The sequence below is a fragment of the Suricata suricatta genome, chromosome 8 (assembly GCF_006229205.1).
Source record: "Suricata suricatta isolate VVHF042 chromosome 8, meerkat_22Aug2017_6uvM2_HiC, whole genome shotgun sequence".
Taxonomy (NCBI): domain Eukaryota; kingdom Metazoa; phylum Chordata; class Mammalia; order Carnivora; family Herpestidae; genus Suricata; species Suricata suricatta.
The window spans coordinates 94,582,274-94,602,385 of record NC_043707.1 but is presented as its reverse complement, the minus strand read 5'-3'; the positions used below and the strand labels follow the sequence as shown (position 1 = coordinate 94,602,385).

General features: G+C 39.4%; 1 protein-coding gene and 1 long non-coding RNA gene across 3 annotated transcripts in view; one reads left to right on the top strand and one right to left on the bottom strand.

Annotated features, from left to right (window-relative positions):
* Window positions 1–13,612, bottom strand: part of LOC115298876 — a 51,510-nt gene extending 37,898 nt beyond the window's left edge. Inside the window, exons 1-2 of the long non-coding RNA XR_003911877.1 lie at window positions 13,527–13,612; window positions 1,627–1,727 (exon numbers count right to left, since the gene is read on the bottom strand). This is a non-coding gene — a long non-coding RNA (uncharacterized LOC115298876). The remainder of the gene's footprint in view (window positions 1–1,626; window positions 1,728–13,526) is intronic.
* Window positions 13,613–14,064: 452 nt separating this feature from the next.
* HOOK1 (hook microtubule tethering protein 1) overlaps window positions 14,065–20,112 on the top strand; it is a 65,237-nt gene continuing 59,189 nt past the window's right edge. For both annotated transcript variants that reach the window (XM_029948778.1, XM_029948777.1), the window contains exon 1: window positions 14,065–14,273. In XM_029948778.1, the coding sequence (XP_029804638.1) occupies window positions 14,211–14,273 (63 nt within the window). In that variant the 5' untranslated portion in view covers window positions 14,065–14,210. The remainder of the gene's footprint in view (window positions 14,274–20,112) is intronic.

Genomic DNA, 20,112 nt, shown 5'->3' with positions numbered 1-20,112 from the left:
GTTCTTTGCCTGTTTTTTAATCAAATTATTTGTTTTTGCTGCTGATTTGTAGGAATTCCTTACATGTAATGGATATTAATCCCTTATCAGATATATCATTTTAAAATATTTTTCTCATTCTTGGTTTGCCTTTTCACTCTATTGACTGCTTCCTTTGCTATATGCAAAAGTATTTTTCATTTAATTACCTTTGTAATTTTCCTGTGTTGCTTGTGCTTTTGGAGTTATACACAAGAAATCATTGCCAAACACAGATGTCATGAGCTTTTCCTCTGTTTTCTTCTAGGAGTTTTACAGTTATTTCTAATTTTGTTCCATTGTGGTCAGAGGAAATGCATTGTATGGCTTCAGTCTTTTAAAATGTATTGAGATTTATTTTATGGCCTAAGGAGTTGTCTTTTCTGGAGAATGTTCCATGGGCACTTGAGAAGAATGTATACTCTGCCATTGGGTAGAGTATTATATATATATATGTGTATATATATATATGTGTATATATATATATACACACACACACATATATAAGTTCTAAGTGGTTTATAGTGTTAAGTTTTCTCTTTTCTTGTTGATCTTCTCTCTCATTGTTTTATCCATTATTGAGAGTGAAGTATATGAGTGCCCTGCTGTTATTGTTGAACTTTCTATTTTTAACTTTGTCAGTTTTTGCCTCACATATTTTGGGGCTTGGTTTATGTGTTTATAATTGGTATATCTTCTTTTTGGGTTTTTTAGTCATTTTGTAATGTCCTTCTTTGTTATAACAATATTTTTTTTATTATTTATTTTTGAGAGAGAGTGAGAGCATGAGCAGGGGAGGGTCAGAGAGAGAAAGAGACACAGAATCCGAAGACAGGCTCCAGGCTCTGAGCTGGCTATCAGCACAGAGCCTGATGTGGGGCTTGAACCCATGAACTGTGAAATCATGACCTAAGCCATAGTAGGACGTTTAACCAACTGAGCCACGCAGGAGCCCTGACAGTATTTTTCTTAAACTCTATTTCGTCTGATATGAATATAGCCAATCTAGCTGTCTTTTGGTGAGTATTTGCATGGAATATATTTCATATCCTTTAATTGCTAACTTAGTGGATCAAAAGTGAGCCACTTGTAGATATCCTGTGGCTGATCATGTTTTTACTCCATCTCCCATTATTTGCCTTTTGATTAGAGTTTAATTCCATGTATATTTAATGCAATTGCTGATAATGTAGGACTTCTATTTGGCTATATGTTTTTCACATGTCTTATATCTTTTATTTTTCCTCATTTTCTCCATAACTTCCTTCTTTTGTGTTACGTATATATTTTCTAGTATACCATGTTAATTCCTTTCTTATTTTTTCTACACATTTTAAAATATTTTCTTAGTGGTGTACCATCTAATTACAGGATCACACTGAACAATTTTATTTATAGAAATATAGTTTGAATGAGAATAAAGTTAGTTTCAATTATATATAAAAGTTTTCTTCTATATAATTCCACCCTTCCCTTTATGTTGTTATTGCCACAGATTACATTTTTATACACTATGTGCCCATCAACATAGACTTATAATTATCTTAGTTTTTTAAGTCATATGAGACAACTAAGAAGTTCCAAACTAAAATACTCATATATATTTACCTATTCAGTTACCTTTACTTCTCCTTCTAAGTCTTTTCCTTCCCTTCCCCCCTTCACTTTTCATTGATCCTTTTGTTCCTTCCTTCCTTGTTCTTTCTTCTCTTTAGAACATTGGTAGAAAAAAAAAAAGAAAGTTGCATTTTATTATTATTTTAAATTGGAAAGCCATAATATCCTTGGTGATTAATCTTTTCTCTCATCTTTGACATGCACATGATTTGTTACAACTACTCTCTGTGTGATTTATTTGACTTTTTTATGTGCAAGTTCAGCACCCCTAATTACATGATAAACATAGTAAGGGTAGACTCTGGCTTCTATTTTTCCACGTTTCCAGTGTTAAAGGAAATGTTCTATTTATAGAATGCACTTAAAATGTGGTTGTTGATGTTGTCCTAGATATCATGCCTCCTTTCTTCAGGCAGGCAAGCTATTATTATCCCCCTTTATAGTGAGAAACTGGGAACCAAGAGAGTTCAGGAACTTCACCAAGGTAATAAGGAGAAGGGGGGAACAACATGTTTTTCTGAGCTTTGCCCCAACATTGCTTTTCAGGCAGCTTGCCTTAGTTCTCCCTTATGAGCCTGCAACAAGCTTTCCCACCGCTAGCACTAACTTCTGGCAATAGGCAATACTTGTAATGAATAACCAACTGAGACAGCATTCAATCTGAGATGCTTATCTGTGCTTTTCGAGTCAACACTGAAAGCAAATGAAATAGAATGGTTTCCCACAGACTTCCTGAGTCTGAGCTGCACAAACACCTGAAGGTATTTTTTCAACCGAAGGACAATGTTTGTGAGCGTTGCTGGACATGTAAGTCACAATGAATAAGTTCAAGTGAAATAGGAACACAGCATGCTCACAGCTTGCCTTTCCCAAACCTTGAAGAGGTTGAACTTTGTCTTCTTGGCCCACAAACCTCCTTGTTTGGTTTGCAGAATGGTATGGTGTAATAGAAGGCACAGATGAGGATTAAATTTAAAAGGGGGTTAGTTCCAGGTTATCTGCCATACACATGGCAACTTTGAACAAGTTACTACCTCAGTTGTAAAAAGCAAGGGTTTATGTGAGGATGAATTTTTGTCATGTGTATTTGTGCCTGGAAGAGAAAAACATTGATGCCATCCTTCTTTCCTTCCCTCTCACTTCTCCATTGCCCAGTGTCGTCATTCTTTGAACTTCCTATCCCTTGTAAAATACACGGGGTGATAAATGCTAAAGTATAACAAATGACTGGGAGGTTCAATATTGGATTTTTATAGGAATGTCCTTATTTAACAGGGAATTACAATCTAACGTCTAAGGAATGATATTGTAATTATATAATGGAACCTGGTTTGGTTACAGAAATTCAGCCATAGGCAACATCTTTCTCACCAAATGGAGCCAATGGATGATTCCAGGATAGGGACAGGAAAACACCAAGGAAATCTGGAACATCTTGTCCCAGGAAGTACAGAAAGACTTAAAAACAGGGGAGCTATGCAGAAAGGCATAGCTTGACCAGCTTGAAGGGGTTCCTACTGGCTTAATCAGGGACAGTTTAATGATTAAAATGAGTAGTGACAAGAATGGATTATATCACATTAAATAAAAATAAATTTATGAATCCATATTTACACTTAAAAAATTAAAGGTGGGTATGGCCAGAAGAGTAAAACTTTTTTATTATTTAAAAAAAAAACAGAATAATACCAACTAGTAGATGTAAAAGGAATAAGAGAAATAGAAAATCACCATTTTATGACCACCATAGTAATAATTAATTCAGGCAGTAATTAACATGGATGCTAAAAGCATTGTGTGATAAACTTTTGAGGAACCGTATATTCACAGTCACAAATCACTTATTAATTACAGTGGGAGAAATATCTTTACAGTGGAGAAAAACTAATGGACACCAACCTAACCAAATGGTCAAATTTAACATCTCCCATAATTGGACAATCCAATACCATGTTTCTGCCAAAGTGATGCCCTGAGCTCACAGTATCATCTCTGCTAAACAAGATCATGAAATAAATCTGATTGTGAAAAAACAATCTGACAAATCTTGCTGGACTGGACTAGTCAAAAATTTGTCATGAAATATTACAATATGTACATAGACATGTGCTCGCATGCGTCCAGTCAGAGAACTGACCTAGATTAGAGGCGATAAAAGAGACATGGCCATAAACACAAGGCCATATTGTGTTTGATTGACTCCTTGATTTTGGATGCCAGAGGGGAAAAAAGAGGGAAAGGACTGCATATTAATAATATTAAATTTAAATTTCATAAGTAAGATAATTAGATATGGTTATCTTAAGAGAATGCCCTTATTCTTAGAAGATAGATGCTGAAAGTATTTAAGGGTAAAGGATAATTAATTTTGTTACTCTTGAAATATATACATATGAAAAGAGATAAAATGTAGCTATAATCAAACTAAGAACTTTGTACATAAAACTATAAATCCCCAAGAGTAGGCCAGTATTTAATCCAAATGGTCAACTTAGTTACTCTTCAGGAAAATCATGTGAAGTTCAGGGCACCTGGGTGGCTCAGTTGGTTGAGCGTCAAACTTCAGCTCAGATCATGACCTCACAGTTCATGGATTTGAGCCCTGTGTCAGGCTCTGTGCTGACAGTTCAGAGCCTGGGGTCTGCTTCAGAATCTCTCTCTGCCCCTCCCCTGATTTCACTTTGTCTTCCTCTATCTCTCAAAAGTAAATAAATGTTTAAAAAAATTTTTAAAGAAAAATCATGTGAAGTTTATAAGAAAAATTATGTTACAAGTTTGAAGTTTACACTTGTGGTGAGCACAGCAAAACATATGGAGTTGCCAAATCACTATGTTGTACACCTGAAACTAATGTAATATTTGGGTCAAGTACACTTCAGTTAAAAAAGTGTCAAAATATGTTTAAGTTCTCTGAATCATCTATTGTAGTCATTAACCTTCAGTCAGCAGATTCTCTAACAGGTAACAATTAACTTAACTAGATGTGATGGCTTTGTTTGCCTCGCAGTGCTGAACACTAAGAAACTTGACTGCCTGAAAAAATATTTCATTAACAAGGGAGAATATAGAAACAATAATGACTGAAGAATTTTACATGCCATATTTTATTTCGCCATGATTATCTTTAAAAATCAGCTCTTTTTAAAAACATTTTTTTAACATTTACTTATTTTTGAGAGACAGAGACAGGGCATGAGCAGGAAGGGGGCAGGGTGCTCAGAGAGAGGAGACACAGAAACCGAAGCAGGCTCCAGGTTCTGAGTGGTCAACACAGAGCAGACACGCGGCTCAAACCCACGAATGGTGAGATCATGACCTGAGCCAACATGGACTCTGAACCAACTGAGCCAGCCAGGCACTCCTCTTTAAAAATCAGTTCTTACCACAAAACACACACAGACAAAGAACACAAGGTAATTTTGGGAGGTGATGGAAATGTTTAGAACCTTGATTGTGCTGATGGTTTTCGGGTATACGCCCGTGTTCAAACCCACCAATATGTGTATAGTCAACGTGTGCAAATTTCTGTGCATTGATTATACTTCAATAAGGCTTAAAAAGGCCATTCTGATTCCCCACTCCACCCCCAGGAGGATTCTCTTTATATCTGGAAAGAGATTTTCTGAAGTATTCAACTTATTTGTTATATAAGCCCGGGGATGCATCAGTTTCCTCAACTATAAAATAGACAGTATTACTACCTTGTCAGATTGTTAAGGATAAATGAATTAGCACAAATGAAGCCCTTCGAATTGTGCATAACACCTAATAAATACTCAATAGACTTTAGATGTGTTGATAGCCTCAGGATTGGGTACCTTCTTGGTTACTAGTTGTGTTCATATAAAACATCATCAAAATGTGAAGTCCCCTACTTCAATGAAACCTGCAGCTTCTCTTTTCTCTGTATAAGGCTAAGATCTGATCAGTTTTTCTTTTCTTTTTTTATGTTTTTTTGACAATCTCTGGAAAATAGTTTCAAATTGCATTACCAAGTATTTATTTATTTGGTTAAGTAATTTCAAAAATTCCAGCAGTCACCTGCTACCGTTGGTATTTCCTACAACTGCTCATATTAACAAACCCTTCACACATCTTTCCCTGCACTTCCCTCTTTGTTCTTACAGCCCACTTTTTATTGTTCATGGCTAGGTAGCCTCTCTTCTTCTGTCCTTCAGTGACCTGATAATTTCTTCTTTCTAGCAGTTTGGTGTTTTAAGATATATTAAGTTCTTTATACGTTATACTAGGTAACACATGGAGAGGGAGCAAGATACAGTTCCTCTAGCAAATATCTCCTTAGCGTATTTTCAGCTGACACGTGTGTAAAGATTTCAGGATCCTGTGTTTAGTTGGCCACAGTGGTTTCAAATACAGTTTTCTCAGGCTATAATAAAATATTAACAGTATTTCTAACACAGAGTTCTCTATCCTCTTATTTCTGTGAATCTTGTCTCAAGAACATGATTCTATCCACTTTCCATTGATATAAATTAAAGAATTCATTTTGAAATATTAAATTTCAACACCTTGGAAACAATAAAAGGTACCTTAGGTAGTTATACTATAAAGTTAGATTTTACTTGTTTTTTAGAGACAAACATCTGTGGACTAAATGATTAGCCACTATGGGTCAGTGTTTGGCCTTTATTTTAAAAATCTGCTTACATGGATTAGAAGGATTTTTGTACATAAAAAATAGGTCACCAATGGAATAACAGGCACAGATCATCTCTTTAACAGAGTGTAAAATGATGACATGTCTTGTGATGCACTTAAACTGAAATTTGAAGAACAGAATTTATATTTCAATGATACCTTAGATTGGTTACATTATCAGTACATTTTACTAAGTGTTTATTTCTATTACCTATTGTTTTTAAGTATTTGAAATATATATGTATACATTTTTTAATTTTTTCTCATATAAGTTACTTTAAGACTAGAGAGAGAGAGAGAGAGAGCATGCGCACACGTGCACATGAGCAGGGGAGGGGCAGAGAGAAAGGGAGACACAGAATCTGAAGCAGGCTCCAGGCTCTGGGCTGTCAGCCCAGAGCCCGACACTGGGCTCAAACCCTCAGACTGTGAGATCATCACCTGAGCTAAGTTGGATGATTAACCCACTGGGCCACCCCAGCACCATGGGATAGAATTAAACATGTCTAATAAATAAAATGGTTATTTAATTTTAACTCAGTAAATGGCAAACTAAACATCCCTTTCCATCAGCTTATAATACAAGCTATAATATTATCCTGTGCTGTGATTTATTTTTTTGTAATTTTTGTTTCCAGGTATTTAAGTCTTAAATCCTCCAAGGTGGCATTTGTTTACTTACTGGGCACCAGGCCCCTATATGAAATTATAGGTGTAACTACAACTCCTTTCCATTTTGGAGTTGTTTCAGTGTAAGAAACAAGAATGCCAAGTCTTCCTTTATGACCATTTTAACTTTGCAGTTACACGATAGCCACAGTTCGAGATGCCTGTCCATTTCTGACACCACGCTTTCCTGTTCTGAGGGATGGTGTACCAACTCCACCAAAAATGACTGTGGATACTGTTCAGAAGATAGGGTGGTGTGATGCCTGGATCCCCAACATCTGGGAATGCTCTTGTGAATTGCCTTGGCTGCCACACCACCTTTCCAGGACAGCTCACATCCAGGGAGTCAGAGGCGTGGAAGTAGAAAGACTAACCCCCTTTCTCTGAACTCAGACAACCTGGAAGAGCTACTCTAGCTTCGGAGCTCCCCAGGGATTGTTCGAAACTTTCATTAGGACTGCGCCACACTTGCTTTCGCCCTCTGTGCACTTCTGCTTCCAATCCTTCTCCTCCAATTCGTAAGCTCACAATTCCCAACACCACTTCTTAATAAACCTCTTGCCTGCTAATCTTCCATTTCAGAGTCTCCCTCCTGCAGTGTGTCTGCACATAGTGTAAATTTAAACTCCCTTGCACTGTGGATGTACATGTTCCAGTAGCAGAGATGCCTTCACCCTTAATTGGAACTTCTCCACTGAAACCTTCAAATAATTTCTCTTTGAGAAGCCCACCAGGTTAGTGTTAACATTGTTTGCAAGTACTGAACTAATATGTATTAAAAGGCAGGTTCACTAAGTGATATACAAATTTTGTAAACTTAAGTCTATAAAGGTGCCAGAAGCAAAATTCTCAGTGTCTCATACAGTCTCCCAGTAAGCATTAATTTCATAGCAGGACTCAGTTCCTGGCCAGTCTGAAGAATAAAGTATTTCCTTTTATACAGTGGGAAGCACTTGATGCCCTGCCTCTAGACTCTGTACAAATAGGAAACCCAGCTGGAAATATCTGTGGAGACGAAGTTTGTCCCAATCCCATCACCTAAAAGTCTAGACCTACTGAGTATCCAAGTCAGTTCTGTCCAAGATTTTCTTTTTATTAGAAAGCCAAAGCTTACCCATAGTAAGTGTCTGAGATTGGTCTTGCTTCCCTTAACCCAGTACAGAAGTTAGAAGAACTAGGCACTGCTACATACTCCTGCCCACTGGGATCACAGGCCTAAGAACAAGAAGCAGTTTTATTTTTTTAATGCTTATTTTTGAGAGAGACAGACACAGAGACAGAGAGAGAGAGAGAGAGAGAGAGAGAGAGAGAGAGAGAGAGAGAGAGAGAGAATGACACTGTGTTAGCAGGGGAAGGGCAGAGAGAGAGGAGACATAGACTCTTCAGGAGGCTCCAGGCTCTGAGCTGTAAGCACAGAACCAGATGCCGGGCTCAAACACGAAAACCATGAGATCATGATCTGAGCTGAAGCGGGACACTTAACCGACTGAGTCACCCAGATGCCCTGAAGCAGTTTTACAATGTCATTTCTTTTGGGTCACCATTTCTCTTCCCTAGAACTCTAACAGGGGTTTGTAAATCTTTCCCAGGGCCTAGACACTATCATTCCAAAGTGTCTCTCAGATTCTGAAAGTTGTCAATCTAGAAGTGTCTGCTGTTGTGTTTAACTGCCTGTGGATCTTGATATCTTGATGTGAATTGGATATAGCCTGAGTCTGCTATAGTTCTTTGGATATTGTGGACTGCAGAACCCTCCTACGGGCTATCGTCTAGAGTTAACCCCTATCTATGGTGGATCTTACATCATTCTGGCTTCTTCTGTCTTTCTGTTGTTGAGATCTAGCCTATGTTGCAAAACTCTTGTTTCTCCTTCCTTCTTCCCTTCTTCCTTCCTTCTGCATCTAAAGCGTCTGTAGGATTTCTGTTTGGGGGACTATGGGAGTTACAGCTGCACCTAAGCAATGCTGTTAGGATCCTGTGGTGGGAGAAGGGGCAATAATTTGCTTCAGGAATAAGTGCTTTGCTTGTGAGATCCACTTGTAGTATTTGTGGCTGGTATGATCATTCTACTAGAGTGGATGCTGTGTCTGGATGTCTAGACTGGTGCCTGTCCAGGCCACAGTTTTCTTCTAGCTAATATATACTCCCAGTCATTCAAGGTATCCAGGTATCAGCAGGGAAAACCTATGATGTCTCCACCCCTTTTCACCCTCGCTTGTGCAAGGCACAGATTTTCTCTTTACAAGTAGAGCCTACTATTGTTCTATTTGAGGTATCTAATCAGGGATGCTCTTTTATCATTTCTCCATCTATTTATAGCCAAATTCAGTTTTTTTTAAATTTAATGTTTATTTATTTTTCAGAAAGAGAGACAGAATGCGAGCTGGGGAGGACAGAGACACAGAACTCAAAGCAGGCTCCAGGCTCTGAGCACAGAGGCTGATACAGGGCTTAAACTCACAGACTGCAAGATCATGACTTGAGCCAAAGTCAGATGCTTAACCCCCTGAGCCACCCAAGTTTCCCATAGCCCAATTCAGTTTAAAATCTCATCCAGACCCTTCTTTTTCTTTGTTAAGTATTTGTTTTTTATTTTACTTGTATTTTTGTTTTTAGTTTAATTAAAAAGGTATTATTTGTTTACTTTGATGAAATTGGAAAATAATTATTAATAATCATGAATAACCTGCTAATATTGTAATATATTTAATTTTTTTTAAAAATGAGTGGGAACATAGGCATGCACACACACACACATATACACATATACACAATGTGTATAATAGCTAAAATGTAGTGAGCAACTATTATAAGCCAGGATCTCTGTTACACATTTTATATGCATTTGATCTTCACAGCAACCATGTGAAATTACGTGGAGAAAACTTTTTTTATTTTTGTCTGCAGGCATCCACTTCCCCCACCCTCCATCTACACGGGGGCAACCGCTGCATGATTTCACCCTGGGTCTGCAGTACTGGTGGGACAGACAATCTAGGGGCACACTCTGTTCCTGGAAAAGGGTTGGACACATATCCCATGACAGGTTAACTGGATGTCTTCTCTGGAACTTGAATCTTGAGTAGAATGACTCAGAAGAACTTAGCAACTATTTAAGCATATCCATTTAGGTGGTGTTCTCCTGAAAAGACTTCCATGTTTTCGTTACCTAGACCTAACGAGTGGCTCTGGGACTTGCTTTTGCCCATGCTGGGCTCTTCAGATATTCCTCTGAATCTATAAGGTTTCCTATGCCCTTGCAACAACAATTTTTTTTAAAATATAAAGCTACCCAGGTTTGACTTCTTCCACTTATCACCAAAATATCCCTAACCAATATAGAAATACACAGAAATATACAAGTATTATTCTATTTTGCAGAGACTGAAACTGAGGATTACTGAAATGACGTGACTTTCTCAAGATCACCTACACAATAAGAAACCATTTTAGGTCATATTAAGTCTCCAATTAAGCTCAAATCCATGCTTAATTTTAACCAAATTTCTTTTCAATTTCACTCTGTACAGATACACAGGTGTGTGCGTGTGTGTGTATTCTTATATGTATTATTCCACATTAAGATCAGGCCATATTCTTATTTTGAAGGGCACCATGCACCCCAATGTTTATAGAAGCACTATCAACAATAGCCAAATTGTGGAAAGAGCCCAACTGTCCATCAACTGATGAATGGATAAAGAAGATATGGTGTATATATATACATATATGTATGTATATACACACAATGGAATATTACTCAACAATTTAAAGGAATGAAATCTTGCATTTGCAACAACATGGATGGAAGTACAGTGTAAACTCATAGAAAAACAAATACATGATTTCACTCATGTGGAATTTAAGAAACAAAACAGATACACCTAGAGGAAGGGAAGGAAAAATAAGATAAAAACAGAGAGGGAGGCAAATCATAAGGGACTCTACGGAGAACAAAGTAGAATTGCTAGAGAGGGGGTGGGTAGGAAGATGGACTAAATGGGTGATGGGCATTAAGGAGGACACTTGTTGGGATGAGCACTGGGTGTTGTATCTAAGTGATGAGTCACTGGGTTCTTCTCGCGAAACAAATACTACACTGTATATTAACTATTATTAGTTAACCCATTATTCCAATACCTAGATATCATCAAAATTACTATTAATGTTTTGGTTTATTTCGTTCAGTCTCTCTTCCTCTCTCTCTTGGTATCTAGAAATACACATACACAAATAGGATCAATACATAAGTTTTAGATTATATTAAACATATAATGGGAAGAGATGGAGAGATCCATCCTGTGTATACAGATTTCTATCATCAATTTTATCATTTAATATCATTCTTTAAGCATTTCTCTGAGTAGTTAAACTTCCTTCACAGTGTTTTAATAACCATAATATATTTCCTTGTATGGATATACCATAATGTATTTAATGACTTCTTTCATTTAATGGCTGTTTCTTTTTTCTTTTCTTTTCTTTTCCTTTTTGCTTTGATAACTAGCACTGCAATCAACAAATATATTGGCATCTGATTATTTTCTTAGAATAGATTCTAGAAGTGAAACTATTGGCATTAAGGCTTTGAACATCTTAAAGATTCTCAATATATATTGTCAAAAACTTTTCAGAAAGATTGTGCCAATTTACAACTCCACAACTAGTGTTTAAAAATCAGTTTTATTCAATGTTCCAAATGCCAACTTTTAGAAATGAATGTCAACAGTTGGAAAATGATAGAGTATACTGTATTAGGCATTTCTTTTAATATATTATTTTCTGATTATAAAGAAATACAAGCTAATTACAAGTTGAAAAATGTAGAAGATTACAGAAAATATCATCCGTAAATAAAAATGACAGCTTGATGAACATTCCTTTGTCTTCTTGGTGTGTACATATTGAATATATAAATATTTATCATGTTGAAATCAGATGGCTCACACTTTTGTTTTATATCTAAAATCTATATTTTATATCTGTCTTTTATATCTAAACTTTAAATTTAATGTTATATATCATGAAAAATTTGTATTAAATACTCTCCAAACCATTATTTTTACTAGTTGTCAAATATTCTATCTTATACATTGACTATAATGTAGTTAATCTCTCTTGCTTATTGGATGTGTATTGATCAGTATATACAGAATTGCAATGCGTAACATTGCTCATAACCTCTGACTACATTTCTGATTATTTCACTAGGATTTATGACCAGAAGTGGAATTCTAGAATCTTGGGCTTAAACAGTATGGATATCTTAAAGTTCTTGATAAATATTGATAGAAAACTAGGAAAACTCTTCTAGAAAATTTGCTCCAGTTTTGTATGAACATGCCCTCACTCTTCTCAACATTATTTTTTGTTGTTTTGTTTCAATGATTCATGTTTTTCATTTTTCTAATCTTTTCCTATTTGCTTGAATTATATGTATTTCTTCTTGTCTGAATTCACTGACCATATGTTTCACATATTTTTCCATTAGATTTGGTATCATGAAGACAACTGAGCATCCTCCGCTTAGGATCTGTTCTCTGCTCCTACAGAGCTCAGAAGGATAACTCAGTTGCCTCCCTCCGTTATTCTTCTTAAATATTCTGAATACTTCAATCACATTTTAGAAATGTGGATGTTGGATTCCATAGGAGAAAGTTGTCAATGGCCAGTTGGGAGTAAAATCAAGATTCAGATCAGGCCTTCAATTCCTAGATGTTTTCCCTTTCTTTTTCCTTTTCAGTTAAGTCATATTACTGATGTTGCTGGTGTCCAGAAATATAAAATGACTCCACATGGGGTAAGAAAGTTCTAGAATGATGTTAAGAGACGTGATAGCAAATGTAAGTACTATATTTTTAGACTGAGACTGATTTACATTTGAGGGCTTTTAATTGCAGTTATCCATCAGTTTTAAACTTTCAATGTCTAAATATAAAGACGTGGCAATATAAATGAGCCAGCTGCATTTTTACACTGAGCATGAACTGATGAGTTTATGAATGAGTGAAGTGATGGAAATCAACAGCAAGAGTAAGAATATCCCAACCCATTTCAACAGCCTAAGCCATACATCAGTACCTTGGAGAGCTTCCAACTCTACGCCACCCCCTCCCTCACAAACATTCTCAGAAAAGACAAGTTTTCAACCGCCAAAGGAATATCGGAAGCACTGTACACTGGTATCTTCCATGGTTTTTTGAAAACTAAAAGATCGTTTTATTTCCCATTTTCCTACCTGAAAATGGTCTTCCCTTTCGTCCCATTTAAAATAAAATTGCCCTTCTCTGCGATCTTGTGAGAACTTATTTCACTTAAGCAGCTTTATGGTATTTTTTCCCCCTTAGCAAACACATTTCTTTGCCATGTCTGCAAAGGAAAATGTCCTTTTCCATGAGCGACCAGGAGAAAATCAGCTCTCCCTGTCTCGAGTGGTTTTTATTCTAGAGTAGGATCTATTTGCGAAGACACGATGGCAGCCGTGTGGCTCTCCACAGGTGTAGCCAGGGGGTGCCCTGCTGCGGGGAAGGAGGCGCAAAGATGCTTGAGCCCGCCCTACTTACGCAGGGAGCCCCGCGGCCTCTTCTGCCCTTGGGGCAGCGTGAGCTTCAGCAGCTACTGCGTCCCGCCGCGCACGCGCGCTCCACGCCCCCGGTCCCCACCGCACCTGCCAGGTCACAAACCCCTTCCCACCCGCTCGCGCTCCCTCCCGGAGGCTGTCTTGTCTCACGTTGATTGGTCGGAGCCAAGAGAGTGCGTCCAATCAGCAACCCCTCCTGCGCAACCTATCCCCGCTCTTCCCGCCCCCTCCCGCCCGCACGCCCCTCTCGGGCACCTACTTTCTTTGTGACTGGTGCGCGCCCTGGTCACTCAGTGCGGCGGGGAGAGGTGTGCGGGAGCGGGAAGGAGGCGGGAGGAGGGGAGGGGCGGGAGGAGGGGAGGGGCGGCCGGGGGCGGGGAAGGGGAGGAGGGGGCGGGGCTCAGGTGCGGAGCCGCGCTGCCGGGCCAGACCGGGGAGGGGGCGAACGGCAGAGCGGGGCGGAGCGGGGACGGGGGCGGTGGTGAGGAGGGGGTTACGCCGGCGACGTCGGCCGCGCGAGGCTTCGCGCTTGAGCCGCGCGGGCGCTGGGCCTGCCTTCCGAGTTCTCGCGGCCGGCGAGCAGGTCGTCGACGCCGGCTCCTGGAGGAGCGCGGGGAGGAGGGAGGTGTCGGTGTCAGCGGCGGCGTAGTCGACGGCGGCCTCGGCCATGGAAGAGACGCAGCCGCTTCCGCAGTCCGAGCTGCCGTTATGCGACAGCCTCATCATTTGGGTGAGTACGAGGAGGCGAGGGGGGCCGAGGGGCCGAGGCGAGTTGCCCGGGGGCCCCGGTTCTCCTCAGGTGAGCCCGAGGAGTAGCCGGGCCACCTGCGCCGCGGACTCGGCGCGTCGCCCTCCGAGTCTCCTGTCGCCCTTGCCCACGAGAGTGCCACCTGCGGGTCGCGAGGCAGGTGTGTACGTGTGGCTGTGTGTCTGTTTGTGTCTGGGGACTAGGGGAAGGTAAAGGGGGCTCTGGAGGTGGGGACGGAGGAGGCGCGTCCTACTGCCTTCATCTTGCTTGTGACAGCTGTGGCTGGAGCCAGGCGTCCATCCCCTTTGCTCTCCGCTGCCCCCATTTTCTCCCCCCTGGACTGCCGACACTCGCCTTCCGTCTGCTGAACAGCTTTCCCATACGGACCTTTGTGCCACTTGGGAGCGAAGGCCCCCTCCGAAACTCCCCAGCCATGCAAACCACTTTGCTCTGCTTGGACACAGGTGGCCAAGAGGTGGTTTTGCTTCCTGGATCAGAGTTCCTCCAGGATTCCAGAACATCCGACTTTGTAGAAATCGTTTAAAAGGGATATTTCTTCGTAGTTCCTGTATGGAGAAAAAGATAATGCTGGAGGTGGGGGTTCCTGTTCCTTTTTTCTTACTGCCCCCCACACCGCCCCCCCCTCCTAGTGGACAGCATTTTCTTTCAAGAAAAAGACTTGGGATTTTCATTTGCACTTTGTGCGTGTTTGGTATTTCTAATTAATGTGTGTGATATTTGACAGGCAGGATCTGCCCCCAGTATCCCTGTCAGTAAAAGGATGTGTCTCACCTTTTGGAGGTGTCCAGCGGTCAGCGAGCTGGCAATTCAGATGTAGCTTCTAACCCACGTTGGGCAAGGTTGATGCTTGATGGTCTGCCCACAAGGTGCTTTTGACGGTGCCCATCCCCAAACTAGTTGTTTGGTGGTGTGTACAGAAGCGTGTGCATAGTGGAATGTAAACAGACTGGATCAGGAGGCGGTAATTGGTTGATCCGGTTCCCTAGCGATCTCCTCCTTTGAGTAATTCAAAAGAATGAGAAATCAGAGGTTTCTGGCTGTGTATCAAGTCTATTGGAAATAACCATAATTTAAAGCAACTTTTACAGTTTAGAGGTAAATAGCTTTTGTTTTAAGTGGAATGCAGGTATGTTTTATAGAGTTTCGAGTTAAAAACCATTAGCTAACTGCTCATTTTCATTTAGAGTAAGTATCGGGATTTAGATGTTGTATTTAAAGACTGTCAAGAAATAAGGCAACATTACTTTTAATGATGTCTTTTGTTAAAACAAGTGACTAATTAAAGGGAGTATCCTAATCTGTTACATTATTGCTCTGAACATCTGACTTAAGTGGTAAACGGTCTTTATGATGTCATTGACTTATATGAAGTGGTAGAGAAGTAAAGAATTTTCTTGACTTGTATTGCAATATTTTAAAATATTATGTGACTATATCCATTCTTTTAACCAGTATTTATTGAGCTCCTACTTTGTTCAAGGCACTGAGGAAGACATCAAGAATAATCAAAGAACTTTCCATTTTTTGTTGGACTGGTAGGCAGAGCTGTGCATTTTTATAATGAGAGGCAAAAATGCCTTAAAAACTGCAAAAGTGTTATAGATGACAGAGTGTAGTAGATTATTTGCTTCTCCAGTTCTAAGGCTGCTAAGACACTGTGGAGAAAATGGAATTATTGTGCAGATTGTTGCCTTTATAAATGCTCTACAGCCAAATCTACTTCTTCGCATAGCAATGCACAGCTACATAAAGACTAAGAACGGCCACACAGTTCCCCTCCCATTTCTCGTTGCAAACCTTTATCAGTACCCTGTTTGAGCCCCCAACTTTTCTCCCCTCAGGAAAAAGATCTCCTCCTTATCTTGGCCCTAGCTCTAGATCCCATGCCTTCTACCTCTTCTAAAACTTTGCTCCATCATTTCACTTCTTCCTCTCCTTTGGATTCTTTCTCTCTACACATAAACTTACTCAAATCTTCCCTATCTTAAAAAGAAAGAACAAAGGGCCACCACTCCCTGTTAAAAACCACACTCTATTCCCTGTTCTCTATGCAGGCACATTATTTGAGTTTTGTATACTCATCCTTTATACTTGAACTTTCATTCCCTTCTCAACGCATGGCACATTAATTCTTTAAGGCCTTCACCTACCGGATTTGGCAAACTGTTAACTATTCTGTATTATCCTTATCTTACTTGATGGTTCTTTTGTGAGATCATCTTCTGCCTTAGTTTCTTGGGTATCTGTCTCTTGGCTTCTCTTGGCCTCTCCAGATGATTCCCAGGGAATGTTGGTGTCTTACTTTGCCTTTGCCAGTCACTGTACGGTTGATGTCACCTCACATCCTTAGGTTTTCCCAAACTCTCCCGATGCCCCAGTCCTCCATGCCCACCATGCACACTGACTCTCTATTTCTTGAGGAATATGGGCTTCTTAATTATTCTTTCCTCTACCCAGAATATTCTCTTTCTAGTGAGTGACTGGCTTCTTCTGTCATTCAGTTCCTGGATCTATTGTCATCTTTCAGATTCAGTAACAGTGAATGACTTATCCCAGTCCTATCCCTTTATAAGCTGCTACTCCTTTCTATGAGTTTATAACACTTAACACTTTCTGAAGGCAACCTATATTTGCTCCTAAGTGTCAGAGACCCTATATGACCTGTTTTCTGCTCTATCTCCAGGAACAACAACTGGCTGGAATCTCTAATACAACATTGAATCAAAGTGGTGATAGTTAATATCCTTGTCTTGGTCCTGACCTCAGAGACCAGTATTTCACCATTAAGTGTGTAGGTTCTTGTAGATACCTGGGGTAAACTTTTAACTGTGTGACAGAAGATTGATGAATTTCAGCATGTAGAAATCAGGGGAAATGAATTTTCTAGACATAGGAAAGAACCCCTGGAAATAATGTGAAGGTAGTGAAGACACATCCTTGTCATTTCTCTCATCTCTTAATGTGCTCTCTACCATAGTAAGTAGTGTCACAGGTTGAGGGGAAGTAGTAGTAGATACAAGATTAAAAGGTTATCATGGGACTAAATCCTGGAGGTGAGAAAGCAGTTGGTAGTAAACTCTGTTCTTTCAGCACTACACAGTGTTCTAGGACAATAGAACCAACAATAGTAGAATTTGAGAATTTGGTTAGTACCTCTATTGGTGGTTATTAAGAAGTTATATTTTATGGAGCACCTGGGTGGCTCTGTTGGTTAGGTGTCTGACTCTTGATCTCAGCACCGAACATTTTGGCTCAGGACATGATCTCATGGTCATGCGATTGAGCCCCACATCAGGCTCTGTGCTGGGCATGGAGCCTGCTTAAGATTCTCTCTCTCCCACTCCCAAGCACACACACTCTTTCCCACCCTCCCACCGCCTCTCTCAAAAAAACTCATCATAAAATAATTAGTTCTTAGAAATGTTATATTACTACTTAGCAAAAAATTTAGGGCTGAAAGACAAATTTGGGCACCATTTACATGTTAGAGGGAGTGTATGAAAGTTTGCAGTATTTGTATGAAGGTAAATTTAATAAATTTAATTCTGCCCCTTGGCTGTGTAACATTTGGAGAATTAAAATTTTGGGACTTTACTTTCACCAGTAAAATTAGAATTGAACCATATTTTTAATGTTTTTCTTAGTTCCTGTGTTCTTTGACCTTGACAGGCAGGTGAAGGAAAAACTAATGCCAAATATATGCCCAAATGAACAAAAAATATTAAAGGCTGAATCATTTTTCTGAAAATCTTAAAACTCAAAACAATAATCTTTCTGAAATGAGTATTTAGAGAAGGAGATTATGAGAATAGAGGTGACCCGAAGTTGAAATTTTTTGACTACCAGTTGTGAAGATCCCCCTTTCTTCCTTGATTTTGGTGACATTTATATTGAAGCGATTCAGGAACAACATTTGCATATCTTTGATTATTTGCTTTACTAAGAAGAAAGTAAGATGATTATTTGCCAGAACCCTGTGGTTACTGATAGAAGCCTTGTTTGCCCCTTTTGGGCCACTCACTAAAAAGACTTGTGATTCTTTACCTCTGTGAAGTGTAGTGTGAAAGGGGATATTTTCCTTTGTCCCTCTGCTTAGCGTCACTACCCACTCTGAACCCACACTGAACTTTTTAATTTATTCACTCTCCTTGGTGAAAAAAACGCCTTTCTATTTGGCCAAATGAAATTACATTCTGTGTTATCTAATTTATTTTGCAGCTAGTTTAAGAACTTTCAAGAGACACTCCAATTTAATTTTTTTAATGTTTATTTTTGAGAGAGAGAGAGAGAGAGAGAGAGAGAGAGAGAGAGAGAGCGAGAGCGAGCACATAAGCAGGCCAGGGGCAGGGAGAGAAGGGGACACAGAATTGGAAGGAGGCTCCAGGTTCTGAGCTGTCATCACGGAGCTCGACACCGGGCTTGAATCCACGAACCGAGAGCTCATGACCTGTGTCGAGGTCAAGTGATTAACCAACTGAGCTGCGAGCTGCCCTGAGACACCCCAGTTTAAATTCAAATCTAAAAGAAGAAGAAATTGATCTTAATCTGGACTTGGTGGGCAAAGAGGCAATACTTAGTATATGTACACATTACTGTTTTGCTAATATTGTGATGCTCAAATCATTCTTTTAAAATCACTAGTCCTATCCATTTTGTAAAAAGTTAATGATATAAAATGTAAGTAGGAAGGGTTGGAAAGTGGGAGCCACAGTTTACCTGAAAGTATATGATTATCTTCTTTTTAAAGATGCCCTAAACCCTGGGGTCTCTTTCCTGCACATCCACTTAATTGGAAAATCCTTGTTATTTTATATTTTAAATTTCGTGAATTTATTCTGTCCTCTTAATCAGCATTACCCTATCTGTAAGCCACCTGTTTTATGAACAAGACCATTGCCCTCTTGTGGACTCAGGTGTAAAAATTATTCTCTTTTTTTCTCTCTGTCAGTATTATTGCTATCCCAAATATGCTGAAGTTATCGCTCTTTCTTCCTATTCTTCAGTGATTCATCATCACCCAGAGTATTGGTTCTAAAAAATTGATGTGTATAAGAATTGCTTGGGTGGGGGGGCATGTGGGTGGCTCTGAAGATTAAGTATCTGTCTTGATCTCAGCTCAGGTCATGAGTTCAAGCCCCACATTGAGCGCCACACTGGGCATGGAGCCTACTTAATTTAATATGTGTAGAGATTGTGATGCATGTTGTTCTTATACCCCAGACTTTGAGGAACCCCAGATCCTAACTGATTGCTGACAGCTGTTGAGCCTGTCCCAGGTGTTGATCTAAGTTCACTAGGTGTACTAATTCTTTCAACCATCTTGTGAGGGAGATAGAAACTCTTCTGCTGTTTCCCATTATAAGGATGATCAGGATAAGTCCAAGCTTCTTGTCATGGCTTTCTAGAGTCCTGACCCATGTCTGTTTTTTTACTCCCCCACTCCACTTGTCACCTCTTCCCCATTTCTCTTTGCGCTGGAAATCCAGTAATATTGAACTGTGTGTTGCCTAAAAATACTGTTTCTTTTCAGGTATTTGTGCTCTTATCATGTTCCTATTTCCTGAACCTTCCTTCCCTTGGTCCTTTCTTTACTCGAGACCTTCTGTTCAGAAATCATCTCTAAGAAGTTATTTCCTATATACAAGCCCTAATTAGCTAACTCTTGTCTATTTCAAAACGATTTGTGCATATATAGTTATGAGACTGGGAATGGTGTTTTCTAGAAATAATTTATGTCTTTTTGTCCTTCCCTTAACTTTTGATTGAAACTGCTTGAGAGTAAAATATGGATGATTTTGTT